The following is a 15,251-nucleotide window of genomic DNA, read 5'->3' on the forward strand; positions in this document are numbered from 1 at the left end:
CGGGTTGCTCCCCGACGGCGCGATCGATCTAGCACGCCATGCTGATGTGTGTGACTGGGCGCGGAGGCCTGGGTTTTGAAAACAGGTGCAAATATGCCTCAGGAAGGGGGTTTTACTGTTGCTGATGATGAACATTTCGCAACGATGTCCTTTCGGAGAGGAGGGTTGAGATATGGAAAGTGGATCACAGCTTCCGTTTAGAGCTGTGCTCCACAAAATACATCACATCGTATAGAACGAAAGGTATAGGAGACATGGTATCGTGCAAGTGATGCGCCGATGTCTATCATATCATGCATGCCTATTGCACCATAAAATGCTGATAATGTAGCCGACCCATTCTGTAAGCGACAGTAGGTATCTTAACACGTCTAAACCAATGCGCCTCATAACCATGAAATCATCTTCCATTGCGCAAGAGTGGATATCGTACGACAGTAAAAGAAACCAAAACAAACATTACAACGTGCATCTGCGTCGTGCTCGTGTTATCGAAACTTCATCCCTCGCTCATTCCCTCTTATTGCTGATGTTGGTATTGATAGTTGTGTTGCGCCGTCAAGTATGACATGGCAGGGTAGGTGCTTCCCTGCTGATAATGCATAGTGTTGTTGGTGTCATATCCCATGTTAGGCATCTCAGTCGTCAAGCCCTGTGGCTCTTGGGTGTAGTAGGAAGGAAAGGGTGTAATCGTGGTGTCGACCGGAGAGTCTGTATACATTGACTGCTGCTGCTGAACGGTGCCAACGGGATTCATGCCATATTGCTGCACCCCGTTTTGCATGTTTCCATTTCGGTATGGCTGATTTGGGATCTGGAGCCCATTCGCGTAACCCCCGAGTGGCTTCCGAGGGACCTGGAGGCCGGGGTAGGTCTGGTTCGTATGGTATGCGACATTGTTTGCCGCGTAATCTGCATAACCGTTGGGCTGAGCCGGTGGCGGTGCCATTTGCGGTGGTGGGTAGGTTTGCATCCCTGCGGATTCTGTCTGAGGCTTCGGTTCCTGAGGGTAGAGACTGTGAGGGTCGATACCAGGTGCATAAGTTGCAGTGGGGTTGTATCGTGACGGGTTATCGATTGGCGAGCGGCTTGGAGTCATGGATAGCTTGCGGCTTTCGGGCAGCTCGACTACCGGGCTGATGATACTGTCTGCGTTGAGTTGTTTCTGGTCCACCAGTGTGAGAATAGGCATGCTGATCTGCTCCATATGTTTTGCCAAGTGGACTGTCAGTTTCTTCCAGCTGTTGCAAATATTACCACAGAACCGGCATGGCTCGTCCTTTGGTTGTTTAGTGGTGTCGCGACGGCATCGTTCAACAATGGCCCAAATGTCGTCTGTCTTTCGTTAGCGGGTTGTAAAACAACAAACATCGCGCATCTCACCTTGGTCGCCAGTAGCTGGGGCATCTTTATTAACAGCTCGGGTACGTTGACGTGGCTCAGCAATCTTATGCTCGCGGACAAGATGCTGCACGAAATTGTCTTTGCGATAGCATGTGTGGTTGCAATCAGCGATCTGGCACGTCCAGTTCTCTAGCTGACGATGTCGCTCGTTCTCGTGTCGGACCCAGTCTGCCTTGCGTTTGAATGATTTGGGCTCACCGCAATTAGGAAAGGTGCATGTAAAAGGTTGTACGTCTTCATGTACATGTTTGGTCCAGTCGGACGGCTTGTAAAATTTCTTGACCTTGAAGCACAGGGGACATTCAAACTCAGCTGGTAGGCGTTTGACGGGAGGCAGTGGTACACCTGATGGAAATGCAGCAGGAGCAACATTGCCCTCTAGTGGAGGCTCGCCGTCGTCGTCGTCGGATCCGGGTAGAGTAACCTGGAAACCGATGAATGGAGTATCGACATCCTTAGCTCCTGCTTTTGGAGGAAGCTGCTTTGCTTCACCACCGAGGTCGGTGCAGAAATGTTTGGAGGCACAGTTCTTGTGTTGCACGGCGTTGATATGCTTGACTTTGAATTCCAATAGTCTTTTGTATCTGCGCATCTGCTCTTGGGTGATGCGCTCAACCATAAAGTCACCCAGACGTGGGTTGAGTTGTCTGGCATGGGATCGGAAGCCGTCATACGTTGGAATAATGGGATCCGTGCGCACTGTAAGATCCATACTCACAGGATCCTGATCTTCATCGTCGTCATCTCCCGCGGGGCTTGGCTGTGCGGATGGCTTCGTCGCCTCTGTGTCTGCAAGTGGTGAGGCTAACATAGGCATAGGTGGACCTCCATGCTGCGTCATCAGCTCAGCCAGCCCTGGCGATCGGCCGATGTCACTCCTGCTCCGGCTACGTTTGATGACATTTCTGGGGCCTTTATACCATGGCCCCGCAGCCGCAGATAGGCCCATAGAACTACGTGGTTCTGCTTCTTTGCTATGACTGCTCAGGTTGGTATCAACTCGAGGTGATTTTGGGCGACCCCAACTACCTATGCGCTTTGGCTTTTCAAAGATAGGCTCTTTGGATTTGTCCGAGGATGCATCCGACTGTTGTACGGGTATACTGCCCTTACGTTTGAGCAGATTACTTGGTGTACGCTTGGGCAGGATATTCTCTAGGAAGCTGGGACGACGTTGTCGGTCTTTGCTCTTCCTCGGTTCAGGTTCAATAACCTTGATGACACCTGGAGCAGCACGGATGCTGCCAATGTCAGACTCGCTGAGACGACGTGAACCAACGGTGGCTGCAAGCGAAGCTTGTTCGACATCCTTCGATCGCACCAAAAAGCGCATCATTGCGGCATTTGACGTAGGTGGCTGGTATCGAGCCGAAGTGTTTGATGGATGTGGCTGCGACGGTCCATCTACCCACGGCTTGACAACAGCACCATCCTTTGACATAGATTCTTGCGTGAGAGGGAAATACGAGTTTTCGACGTGACTTGCATTGATGTCGATCGCAGCGGGTGGGGATTCGGGTTCTGCCGATTCATCGTCTTCGTAGTCGTAGTCGCCGTAATCGCTTCGCTCGTCGATGTACACGCCAGGCCCAGGTATACTCGAATCGTCTATACGATCGAAATCGGTACGCACACCCAGACCAAAGCTGTTTGGGAGAGCCCGGCGCTGAACATCGTTGTGACTCTTTGCTCGGCGTCTACCCGTGATGGGTTTAAGCAGATTATTCGAAGGCCCCACGTCACCTGCTTCGCTTCCAACTTCACTCTTGGTGAGCCACTCTTGTACCTCAAGCTTCTTCTCGTTTTTCGACCGTTGTTCAGCAATCTCCTCTATGCTGGGAACCCACGCGTCGCCCATGCGACGTCGATCATCAGGATTGAGACCGTTCTGCCCGGACTCTCCTGTCGTCAACCAAGAACCATCATCGTTGCGTTCGGGTCCACGAACTGCTGATCGCACATGAACGTGTTCCTGCGAATCTCCTTCTTCGTCGGATGTATCATTGTGGGCATAGGGTGATAAGTGGTTGGCAGATCGACGACTGCTAAAGCTGTGTCTACTGGCAGGCATGCTATTGTCGGAACGCGAAGGTGAATCTTCTCTACTGTAATGCTCCACACGCACAATGGGGCTCGTCAGATGTCGCGTAAGCGGCCGAGGGTTTACCATCGAGACGTCTCCGGAGCTGTTCGTCAAGGCTGGGCTATGCGTTTGCGTGATGGGTGTTGCTTGAGGTAGATGAGTGCCGTTGTTTGGCGGCGTCGACATGTTTCCATTGTACTGCATGGAGGGGAACGCTGAGCTCTCATCGCCAAGCGCAGGACTAGAATTGTTCGTTGCACTAGGCGATAGCAGTTGATGGTGTGGGTTTAGTGAAGTATTACTGAGGGCAACGCTCGGCTGGGCGTTGTATGTGTTAAGCGACCCCGAGGTCAGGGCTGACATATCCACATGCTCCTGGAACGCCGGGAAATTGTTGGTTGAACTGTTGTCGGCAAAGGTTAGGCCGGAGAATTCGTCGAGAACGTGTCCGTTGAAGTTTGGAGTGGCGTAAGTGCTAGGGTCTTGATAATTGGGATCGCTCATGTAGCCAGCTTCCGGACTGATGTGATCGATCGAATGTGAGGGTGAGATATTCTGGCCGTTTCCGTAGTAGGATCCTGGGGAAAAACCGTAGTTTTGAGATTGGTTGTAGGCATTCGGTGGGGGATATGACATATCCGGATTCAATGAAGAGTCAAGAGAGGATCCGACGTTTGGAGTGAAGATGGATTCTTGCCCAGGGGTGCTGGACGAGGGATGCGATACCATGGACCCATCGTAGACCATGGATGCCGGTTCTGCAGAGTACGTAAATGTGCCTTGCGCATCTGGCATTAGGAAGTTGCCGGTAGTAGGCGCAAGTTGATAGCCGCTAGCCTGCACATCGTGATGGTGGCGTGGCTGACGCCGAGGGTCCTGGTAAGGCTGTGTATGCGTGTCAACTGCTTGCATGGTTATTTTGATTATACCGAACGGCCTGGTGGCTGAGTCGACGGCAGATCAGATCGCAACGATTGATAGATGGTTGCGACGAGCAGCTGGTGTGGATTGGTAACGTGACTGTGGCCCACACTGCTTAGGGCGGCATAGTGCTGCCCGAAGGTTACTGAGGTTGATTATGCGAAAGTCAGAAAGCCAGAAGCGGGGGGAAAGTGCCGCAGCGCGTCGAGACAGGCAGAAAGACTGGTGGAGAGGCGAAACGAAAGAGAGAAATATCGCAGTGCGGCTGAAAGCGAAAGAGGACAGGCCGCTGTAGCTTGAAGTTGGATGGCGATCTGCCTCGCACAGGACGGAAGTTTGGAGCCGTTGAGGCTAGAGGCAGTGCCGGCACTCTACAATGTTGACAGCTTCAGGGTGGGTCGCGAGCGAAATCGGGAGACGGCGCGCGAGCAACAGAAAAACAGCGTGAGGTTCTCTGTTGGTTGGTAGAAACAGCGTGGAATTCCGTGTCGACGGTGGAGCCAGCCGCAGCAACGAGCGAAAGTCGAGGCACCGGTCAAGGCTGATTACCTCCAAGATCTCCAGAATGGTAAGGCCGGGGTAGATGGATGCACGCCAAGCGGATGCTGTTCGCGTTCTCGAAACAATGTGGGCGCAGGCTGCTCGGATGTCCGAGAGGTTGTAAGAAAGAGCAGATCGACTGAAAACAAGCGCGACGGCGCGACGGCAGCTGTGAGCTTGACTGGCGTCTCGAGGCAGATTTGCAGATGTGTGACACGCTCTTGGCAGGCTTGATACAAACGGCACAGCCTCAGTTACTATACAGAAGCGGGAGCAGGGGGCTGAACATGGGGCGAGCGGGTGGCTATGCTTCGAGGTCATATCCTCATGGTGAACTCGATCTGCTGTTTACGATGCATGTAGTAACTCCTGTCATCTAGTCCGATCGGGCCTGTTAGATCAAAACGCGCTCAATGTTCGAAACATGTTCCCAGCCTTTGTTGTGCGCCTGCGTAGGCTGGCGCTTAGCAGTTTAGCAGCCGAATGCTGATGCTATATAAAGGTAAGCCAAGCCTGCAATTGCTCTTCATCTGCCGTGCATGCCAGTTAGATGGCAGCATGCTAGTGATCAAGCTCTCGTCATGGAAATCACAGGTCACCTTATGCAGCTGTTTTTTTTTGCCCCTCTGCGAACGTCGCGATGTGACGACATAACATGGACTGCCTTGCATGATCAGCCACGTCTAGGGATGAAGCTTTTCTAGCCACGTCGCAAGCGGATAAGATAGTGGCTGGCCCCAGTTTCATAGAGCGAAGCCGGATAGTCTCCCGGACGGTTGTGGGGCTCGCGGAAATATGGCGAAGGAGCACAACGACCTGCTTTCTTCAGCGCATACTATCTTGATCTAGGCTAAATTTGAAAAGGTATGCGGTCACATCGCTGCGGGCGAGTAGTATGACGGAAATAGCAGGATCGCTTCGTTTCAATGAGAGGTAAGGTATGATGCGCTGCGCCCATAGGTTGTGATATATAGCTGCGAGTGCCGCATTCTGTGATGAACGCTGGAGCCACAAGCGACAGTGATGGTCTGATTCCAGTGGGCATGAAACGTGCCGCTGGTGTTGGATATGCCAGGCGAGCCTTGAGTACTCACCGTCAGTGGGACTGTTCACAATGCGATGGAATTGAGCACCAAATGTCCGATGCGATGAAGCCGCATGTGGGAGATGCGAACCAAGATGTTGGTATCTCAGCTCTCGACTACTGCTACCAGAATATGTAAGGTACCCGTCATGAAGGGTCTTGTGCAGGTGTTGCGCCGATCCAGGGCTGGCGATCGCATAAGTTGACGTCACTGCAGGTCTTCTACACCCGTTGGATGCCATTGTGAGGTTGAACGGACTATGGCAGAATACATGTACCACGCCTGGTGGATACATGCATGTCCTGCCAGATGTCTTGGTGAGAAGTGATGACTTCGGCACGGTATGAAAGTGCTCTGCAACCGGCGGGATAATCTCACGCGAGGCTTGGATATTTTTCCGACCCAAGTCCCCCAGCTTTGGGCGCGTCGTTGAGTTAGCTATAGAGCGTGTCTGATTGATGAGGCTCTAGATGAGGCTAACCATTTCCATGTCACGATCTAGCCGTGCGGGCAATCGTAACCGGTGCGCGTCTTGGAACGGCAGTCACCCTTCGGTGGAGCGGAGACTAACAACAGCTAAGCATCCACTGTTTCTGCAGTACCGCTGTTCGCGAAAATGGAACAAGAAGTGCTTCAGAGTGCTTCTCCTCCTCTTCCTTTTCCATTTCAATCTACCTACCAGTTATCGCTTCCTACCTTCCCCGCTTCAGCGTCTGCGAATTTGTGCGCGCCACTGGTCGCATTCGCATGTGACAGCATCACCAGACTGATCCAGCACCACACAAGCAGCACAAACAACACTACGGAGCATTGGGAGTTGCACAATACCCAACACTACGTGCTCCGCTACATACGCCTACAAAGCACAGGCTCTTGTAAGACGAGAAAAGCACGAGAAAAGCACAAAGCCGACGAAACGTCCTAGGCCTATCTATTACACCGTCTTCTCGAGACTAGCCGACTCTGCGATTCTGTCCAAAAGGCCCTGAACACTCATTGTATTCTTAACTGAAAACCAACACTGCGCTCAGCCTTCCACACTATACTGCAAACCAACCTTCCCCACACTGCAGCCATGCCTGGGCTCAACCAAGTCATTCCACGGCCTGACTCTAGGGAGCTCCTCCCACCACTGCTCGCCTGTCTGTCGACAGCGAACGCCTCCAAAGAGGTCCCTCCGGGTCTTCTCCCCCTCCTATCGCCTATCCTCCGTCAACGTGTACAACTTCTGTCCTCCAACGAGTGGTTGTCGCTGTTGTGCTGGGACCGAGAGGTCGCCTCACGACTACCACAAATCGTCGAAAAGATCAACGTTGAACCCCACCCAGCTTCTGGGGAGATTGAAGTGGAGGAACCAGACCAGATACTGTACCGACGATCAGACCCCGAGACGCTACACACGAAGTTGGTGCTGGGCGAGTATGGAATTATACCAACATACCTCTGGTGCACTGGCGGCGAAGGAGGAAACCGCTGGCTGTTGGCTGAGCTGAGAGGAACGGAAGACGCTGAAGATGGTACCGAGTGGTTCGAAAACGTTCCCGCTGCAGACGAGGCTGGCTTCAGGCGAAAGTCTATCTCAGTCAAGAGCAACGGCGTCACAGCCCAGCCAGCGGTAGTTCAACATGAACCTGCTACAGAGGAAGCAGTAGAAGAAGAGGACGACGGTTCATATTGGGCTGCGTATGATCAGACACCTGGCCGAACACCACAGCCTAGGCGATCCCCTGCCCCAAGAACCAGTAGCCGAACACAAATCGGACCAACACAGTCGGAACTCGAGTACTTTGAGCGCTATGCCTCCGAGGTGCAGCCAGCTCTCGACGCACATGATCCAGACGAAGAGAACCCCGCAGCTGGCAAGTCGACACTCAATGGCAACGCTCTCAGCTATACCCGCGAACCACAGACCGAACCTCTCGAAGCCTCGAATCTGGGGCCAAATGGCTACGACTCGTCCATGCCACCAGCATACACAAATGGTCTGATGAACGGTGGCGGTGTTCATGGCAATGATAGCGCGGTGCACCTTGAGTCAATCGAGCAAGACCGGAGTGCCACTGCGGAAGCGCTCAACCATCCGCGGCCTGCTTCCTCCGCATCGACCAACTCGGTCGAGAGACTGGAGCGAAAGGCCGAGAACTACAGTCAAGCAGAGCTCGCAATCAAACAACACATCAGCACGGATATCAAGAGTCTGTTCCGCTTGGCGAGAGCGTCGGGCATAGACAGGGAGGAGTTTGAGCGGATCATCCACAGGGAGCTGGAGGTATTGCCTATGCTCGAGCAAGAGATGGCATAAACGGGGGTTTGTAGTAAAACCACATTGGGTATAGGGGAGATGATGAAGACGTCGTTTTATCGGCATTTGTTGGCGTTTAGTATAGCTTAGCCATTGCATAGTATTCCTACTTGGCGGAAATAGCTTTCATATCAAGTGAAAGCCTTTTGAATACCCACTGAGCCATTGTGATGCTTTTGCTGTTCCACGAGTGCAAAATGGTCAGCGTCAAACCGTAGACACCTGAACGCCCCAGTCTCATTCCATCCTAAGCCCCTTGCCCACCCCCGTTATGATCTATCTCCTCCTCTGCGCATCCCCGCTCGCAAACTTGGCACCACTCGCCTTGAGCTGTTGCAAGATATCCACCGCATTCGAGCTGTTCAGGTTCATTGTCTGGTCCATGCCCGCACTTCCCCGGCCAATCTCCTCAACCACATTGCTAGGGTCCGCAGCGCCAATAACAGGGACCTCAGAAGCGAGCCATTGCTGGAAGGGTTTCGCGACAAAGTACCCATCCGAGGTGAACCACCGGGTCATGGCCGCGCGGATGTGGATCGTTTGTTTGGGATTCGAAGCGTAGGGTGCGGGTGTGAAGACGACGTCGCATTCGTAAATTGGGATGTGCTTCTTTGTGGAGGAAGATATCTTCACCTTGATGTTGTTGTCAGTATACTCTACGCAATGTCATGTAGGGTAGTCCTAGGTGAATGGAGCATATAACATACCTTTCCCGTCTTGCCCTCCCCCTCATACACAACACCTCTCTCTACGAACCATAGCCAATAACTGAACGCTCCGTTTAACAGGAAATATGCGACGACAGCGGGTAGAGTGTATGGCTTGCTGGCTTCCCAGCCGAATTTCCAGTCGTAGTAGAAGAGTGCGCCGGCGATGGTGACGGCTGTATAGCCGAGGACTAACCGTACATCGGTTTGAGTGTGGAGTTGCTTGAACTTGAGGCTGTTGAGGTAGTTGGGGAGAGCGTCATCCGTCGTGTTCTTGAGGTCTGAGCATGCATGTTAGTCGCATGTTCGACAGACGCGCTGCTTGAATGGGCGGAATGACGGGGAATTGAATGCATACCGGAGAGGGAGTGGACTGCGATTTTCTGTGTTGCAGACATGTTGAATTCGTGGGTATGCCTTGGCTAGAGCTGCACAGAAACCAGAGTTAGTAGTGAAGCCAGAAGCTCGTCGCGCAGTTGGTGATGTAGTTGCGTGGATGGACACCTTTCCATAAGCGCAAAGCGCGGACCCTGGTCGCAACATCCCGCCGGAGCCTCAGCGGCGAGCTATCATCGTCAAGCAACCAACAACCACCGACCTTCACCCTTTCACTCCTTCTCCGCATCCATGTCTACTACCGGCACAATGGGACAGCCCGTAGTTCAGACGATCCATCGGGATCCCGCCTTATTGTACGTCTGGTGTTTGTTGGCAGGCGAGAAGAAGAAGGCTGATAATTCTACAGTTGGTGGATTCTACTCCCCATTACAGTGGTCATGGTACGCATCATTCAACGCCTCCATGTCTACAGCAAGCTAAGAAAAAGTCTAGGTCTTGACAGGCATCCTCCGCCACTACGCTATGACGCTCCTTCAGTCGACCCCGAAGAAACACGACCTGGCCAAGATCCGACAACAGCGCTCCCTTGTACGTGGTGTCAACCTACGTACCAATGCCCAGGTTCTCTCTCCCACATCCTTTGCTACCCGCAAAGCCTACATGGTGCAGGCGTACCAGGAGGGAAAGTTTCTAGCCGAGCCCGAGCTGAGGGGGAAACCGAGACCGAATCCTATGAGTGATCCGGCGGCTATGGAGGGTATGATGGGCATGATGAAGGGGCAGATGACTATGATGATCCCACAGACGTTGATCATGGGGTGGATCAACGCCTTCTTCTCGGGGTTCGTTATTAGTAAGTCTATCTTCTTTATGAGTATCCATGGCGGTTCAAAGGAAAGCGGCTCGCAGTCGTTTCCCGAAGAGATCAAGAGGGCAGGAACAGCCTTCGTTTAGCGCTCAGCTTCTGCGGATATCCCGGCGTTTGTTGATCAGATATCTGGATGTTGCGTGGCCTCTCGCTTTGCCTGGCTCTACTGGAGCAGCTCCTTCATGTATGCGCTACTTGCTAGGGCGAAGCGAGCGGCTCGATTATTGTCGTCTGCGCCGGCATCATTCTTGCGACCCGGCGGCACGCTTCGTCGGCATACTTTGAGATTCGGCTGCTCCCGAGCTGTAAAAGCAAATATTAGATGTGGCTAACCGACAAACGCAGTGAAACTACCGTTCCCATTGACGCCACAGTTCAAGTCAATGCTGCAATCTGGGGTAGGGACGCGTGACTTGGACGTTAGATGGGTGTCCAGTTTGTCCTGGTATTTCCTGACATTGTTCGGTCTCCAGCCCGTCTACAACTTCATCCTTGGCAGCAACAATGGTACGTTTTTGTTGTCATTTGCCTACTTGGGTCAAGCTAACCATGTTATTTTAAGCTGCAAACCAAGTCACTCAACAAATGGCTATGGCCAACCCAGGCGCGGGTGGCGTGATGGGTCCTGAGCAGGATCCGGATAAGCTGTTTCTTAGTGAAGCCGAGAATCTGGAGGTACTAGAGCATCGATGGATACTGGAGGGCATTGAAGACCGCCTTGTTGCCAAACTTGGAGCGTGATGTCGGCACAGGGCATCAGTTGCTGGCCATGGCACCGCCATGGCGTTTATACATACCTAGAAGGGGCCCAGAAAGCTATCATCCCGCGCTCCCATTGCGCAAAGACCCCAGATTCAGACAACCGGCGCGAGATAGCTAATTTCTATGACTGTCATCATGTTCCAGTCGTACGGTTTTCGTGGCAGTGGTAGCTGTGGCTTGACGCCATCTGCGGGGACTTAATGCCAAGCATTCAAAGGTAGCGCATTTCCTGTGTGTCGCTATTTCCATGCCCTCAATCATCTTCTCACCTCTGGGCAGAGCCGCCGGATAATGTTTTGACAGATGACAGCGAATGTATTCTGTGAAGATAATCGCGTCCATTTCACCCACGCGCCGACGCGCCGACGCAGGGGGCAGCGCAATGCCATCCGAGTGGGTTGTTCTCGACTTGAGACGGCGCACAAGCTCCGAGTCCTCCAAATCCACAGTTCCCCGCCCGCCACTCGTCAGTCTCCAAAGACACGGGACGCACCGCCCCCAAATGCGCCCCGGGAGCCCAAGACATTCGAAGCTCTTACCAACCAGCGTCCGTTGCGAAGTTAGTCTGTTGCCTTAGCCGCGAGGCGACGATGGAGTGAAGGGTGCATACAGCTGTCGAAACAGCCCAGGCGTATCTTCGCTATCTTCTCTACCATTCATGAACTGATAGCATCGTCATTAGTGCTCTGCCACTGCCTCCCAGTAATGTACGACGGTTGCATTGACAAGGAAAGCCATGCTTCGCCCTATCTTGATGCCTAAATCGAGTCTCGCTGGGCCAAATGCGCCCCAGTCGGCGAGCCACTATGCACCGACTCCCAATGAAAGTCTTTACTCGTCCACCCTCTGACCGACGACGGCTTCTCTTGATCGGGACCTGGGCTTCTCATCAGCGTTCGTTCTGCGCGGCAGCTGTCGGGACAATCATGTCCCTAATGCAGGTGCGGTAACGCGGCAGCGACTAACGACTGATCTGTACGTGCGGCTTCCGAGCAGAGACGACGGTATTTGACGGTAAGTGATTCGTTTCTTAGGGTCCTACGTCCGTCGTTCAATCTCCTTGCTTGTTTCGGCCCCCAACGGCCAAACTGGTGGGCCGGCGATTAGCATTCGTAACTTTCACATGGCCCCCCCATCGTCCTCCTGACGATTTAACGAACGTGCATTCCGCGGAAGCAGCTCAGGCACAAATGTAGACTTGGCTGTATCGCGATACGGTAGCGATCCGTTCATCACTAGCGTAATTGCTTTTGATTAGAGGCTTTGTCCTGGGGCTGACCCCATCCATTTTGGTGGTAGGTGCTAAATGTCCACGTACAGTTCAGTGGTGGCTGGACAGATGCGACAGCTGGCCCACCGGTGAACAGGGGAGTACATGCCAAGGGACAAGGCCCCTCATTGGTGGCTGAGGATGAGGCTCTGCGCGGCCTACTCAGCATAAAACAGAGGAGAGTATGACCGTCGGGGGGACGGATAGACTGCACTAAAGGTCACGGCAGTACAACCTGACACTAGGTCTCCTAGTTTGTTGCCTTCACCTAACACATTTATCAATTGGCACTCCGCCTCTTTTGCCTCGTTTTTCACGTCTAGTCCGAGTATTAGGACTGCTCCTGTCCGGCACTACTACCAGGAGATATCTTGATCACATTTTAACTCGCATCTCCCGCCTTCCCCGTCTTTCAGGCGCCACACGACGCATAGTTCCTATCGTTACCTCTGCCACTCTGTTTAACGATCCAACATCAGCCATGGACGGTCACCAATTCAGAGACTTGCCGCAGATAGAGGCTATGGACGACTCCCGCTATCCCATCTGGGCAACAGAGCACATGAACTATATACCCTGCAAGGAGCGTATAGTCCATTTCCATACGGAAGACAACACCTATTTGGATGACTATGAAAACGGTGTTATCAGCATGCAACCCATGCAGCGGTTCATGGTCGATCAAAATCCGCTCACGCCAGGCATGCTTTACGCAAAGATACCTTTCCTGGACGGCCGATACGAGAAGCCCTATAAGCAACAGTGGCCTCCGGCAGATTTCTTTCGCAATGCGTCACCGGATCGTACTTCCTCTGGAAACACTAGTCAAAACACCCAAGACGAGCTCAGGTCACCACACATGTGTCACAGCAACCAATACGGAAGCCCGATGGAATACTCTCAACTATCACTGTCATACCCATCAGTCGAATATCTTCAAGGAGGTGCATACCCATGCGAGTCTCATGTTGTAGAGCGCAGCAACATCAGTCTTCGTGAGCTTGAGTATGACCCTGCACTCCCTGAGACAGTGGTAGAAGATGTTGAGGACAGTACTATGAAACAAGAGACTACCTGCGACCACCAGCATGCTGCCGTCAAGGAAGAGGCTACTCCGGATTACAGGACGTACGCAGACTCCGGAATCGGACACTCTGTACGAGATGCACAATCAGTGGAGCCCGTCGACTTTCCTGAGGAGCCCGCGTCCGACTCCGACTACAGCCCGTCTTCCAGCCGTAAGCGCAGACGGTCTACTACATCCAACAGTAGCACAGGTCGAACACTGAAGCGACGTAAACCCATCCGCAAAGACTCTCTCGTCCCAAGTCCTACAGAATCTATCAAGTCGGAGAGGAGCTGTCGTCGGGCCTCTAAGACTTCAAAGACTAGCACTGAACCAAGCTTTCAGGCCGAGGATCGCCGCGCATTTCCCTGTCCGCTCGCTGGGTATGGTTGCTCGTCTAACTTCTCTTCTAAGAACGAGTGGAAGAGGCACGTCAGCACCCAACATATCAAGCTCGGCTACTGGCGCTGTGATTTATGTCCGCCATCAGCCGATTCCAACGATGCACGCACCCTGTACTACAACGAATTCAACCGTAAAGACCTTTTCACACAACATCTTCGCCGTATGCACGCTGCTCCGAAGGACAAGTCTTGCCGTACTCAGAAAGACTACCCCGTCTCCGAAGAGAGCCTTCCCAAACATCAGGCTCGCTGCAACCTACGATTACGAGACCCACCGCAGCACTCGACTTGTCTGTTCTGCGAGCGAACATTTGCTGGTGCTACATCTTGGGAGGAACGCATGGAGCACGTTGGACGCCATCTTGAAAAGGACGGTGGCCGCTTGGAGATGCTCGACCCAGCTACATGGAATGTTGACGACAGGCTTGAGCGTTACCTCATGGAAGAAGGCCTTGTTGTAAGAGATGGTGCAGTATGGAAGATTGGTGACGGCAAGCCGCGCAGAAGTGCAGCAGCAGACAGTGATGCGGACTCCGAAGAGGACTGATCAGCTGCGAGCCGTTTAAAGGGAGTTTGGGACATATGCATAACGAGGACTAGATTTTGGATTTTAAGATCACGACACTTTACGACTGTCACTATAGTTTTGATACCCGTTTGGGCGTTTGGGGATAGGTTATACACATAGCAATGCTTTACGGCCGGTCACGATTTCCGTAGTAGAATAACAAAAGCGCGCTCGTTATTCAAATGTTGACCTGTTCACTCCTCATCACTGCAGGATCTAGCTATCCCGATATCCAGACAATACCTCTCCGCCTCAATCCCATCCAATCCTCATCTTACACCCAAAAATCACTACACCGTCCAAACAGCCCCCAGCCACAACCTCATTCTCCTCTCCTCTCCACATAACCACAGCCCCCACACCTAATAAACATATCTAGACCGCAACGCGCACCCATAACACCAATTCTGCACCCCCTGCACTCCGAAACAAAAAATCTACAACATAGCCATAGGCAGGAACAGTGTTATCAACGTTTACCTAATCGGAAATTAAGCGCAAAATGTAATTTGCTGGCCTCATGGTGAACATCGCTTGTTCACCGGACGTGTGTATGGCCATGCAGCGAGCACTTTGTTTCCTCATGTGGGGGTGGGTGACTGGTGGGTTGGTAGGAAGAACGGGAGAGTGGACAGGGGGGGTGATCGGTAAGTCGGGGCTGTGAAGGAGGCCGTCGAGGTTGTACAGCATAATGGAAATTCTACATCACAGGCGATGGCGGAGGCCATCGGTCTCGACATCGGTTTCGATTTTTGTTTGGAACGGGCGCTGATTGCACAGGCTGATGAGAGGGTGTTTTGGCTGCTGGCTGCACTTTGCAACTGTAAGTGTTACGTCCTTGTTACGTCCTTGCATCTATTGGGAAAGAGGACATTCCAACTCCATCACGAGAGTCGAAGAAGAAACAAGGCAAAAAGTAGGCAAAAGACATT

General features: G+C 52.7%; 6 protein-coding genes across 6 annotated transcripts; 4 read left to right on the plus strand and 2 right to left on the minus strand.

The window, feature by feature from the left end:
* Positions 1–520: 520 nt before the first annotated feature.
* ALTATR162_LOCUS7430 (uncharacterized protein) lies at positions 521–4,399 on the minus strand (the record flags this gene model as incomplete). The annotated part of the gene is made up of 2 exons (XM_043315058.1): positions 521–1,335; positions 1,384–4,399. The coding sequence occupies 2 exons, from the start codon at positions 4,397–4,399 to the stop codon at positions 521–523; spliced, it is 3,831 nt and encodes a 1,276-aa protein (XP_043170993.1).
* A 2,250-nt stretch (positions 4,400–6,649) lies between these two features.
* Positions 6,650–6,990, plus strand: ALTATR162_LOCUS7431 (uncharacterized protein; the record flags this gene model as incomplete). Its single annotated transcript, XM_043315059.1, has 2 exons — positions 6,650–6,908; positions 6,959–6,990. 2 exons carry the CDS (start codon positions 6,650–6,652, stop codon positions 6,988–6,990), a joined length of 291 nt encoding a protein of 96 aa, XP_043170994.1.
* A 118-nt stretch (positions 6,991–7,108) lies between these two features.
* On the plus strand, positions 7,109–8,335 carry ALTATR162_LOCUS7432 (uncharacterized protein; the record flags this gene model as incomplete). Its single annotated transcript, XM_043315060.1, has 1 exon — positions 7,109–8,335. The coding sequence occupies one exon, from the start codon at positions 7,109–7,111 to the stop codon at positions 8,333–8,335; it is 1,227 nt and encodes a 408-aa protein (XP_043170995.1).
* Positions 8,336–8,611: 276 nt separating this feature from the next.
* ALTATR162_LOCUS7433 (uncharacterized protein) lies at positions 8,612–9,440 on the minus strand (the record flags this gene model as incomplete). Its single annotated transcript, XM_043315061.1, has 3 exons — positions 8,612–8,968; positions 9,043–9,323; positions 9,401–9,440. 3 exons carry the CDS (start codon positions 9,438–9,440, stop codon positions 8,612–8,614), a joined length of 678 nt encoding a protein of 225 aa, XP_043170996.1.
* A 247-nt stretch (positions 9,441–9,687) lies between these two features.
* On the plus strand, positions 9,688–10,990 carry ALTATR162_LOCUS7434 (uncharacterized protein; the record flags this gene model as incomplete). The annotated part of the gene is made up of 5 exons (XM_043315062.1): positions 9,688–9,734; positions 9,788–9,821; positions 9,874–10,234; positions 10,595–10,756; positions 10,812–10,990. 5 exons carry the CDS (start codon positions 9,688–9,690, stop codon positions 10,988–10,990), a joined length of 783 nt encoding a protein of 260 aa, XP_043170997.1.
* Positions 10,991–12,762: 1,772 nt separating this feature from the next.
* ALTATR162_LOCUS7435 (uncharacterized protein) lies at positions 12,763–14,298 on the plus strand (the record flags this gene model as incomplete). The annotated part of the gene is made up of 1 exon (XM_043315063.1): positions 12,763–14,298. One exon carries the CDS (start codon positions 12,763–12,765, stop codon positions 14,296–14,298), a length of 1,536 nt encoding a protein of 511 aa, XP_043170998.1.
* Positions 14,299–15,251: the final 953 nt, after the last annotated feature.

Source organism: Alternaria atra (genome assembly GCF_907166805.1).
Source record: "Alternaria atra isolate CS162 genome assembly, contig: 28, whole genome shotgun sequence".
Taxonomy (NCBI): domain Eukaryota; kingdom Fungi; phylum Ascomycota; class Dothideomycetes; order Pleosporales; family Pleosporaceae; genus Alternaria; species Alternaria atra.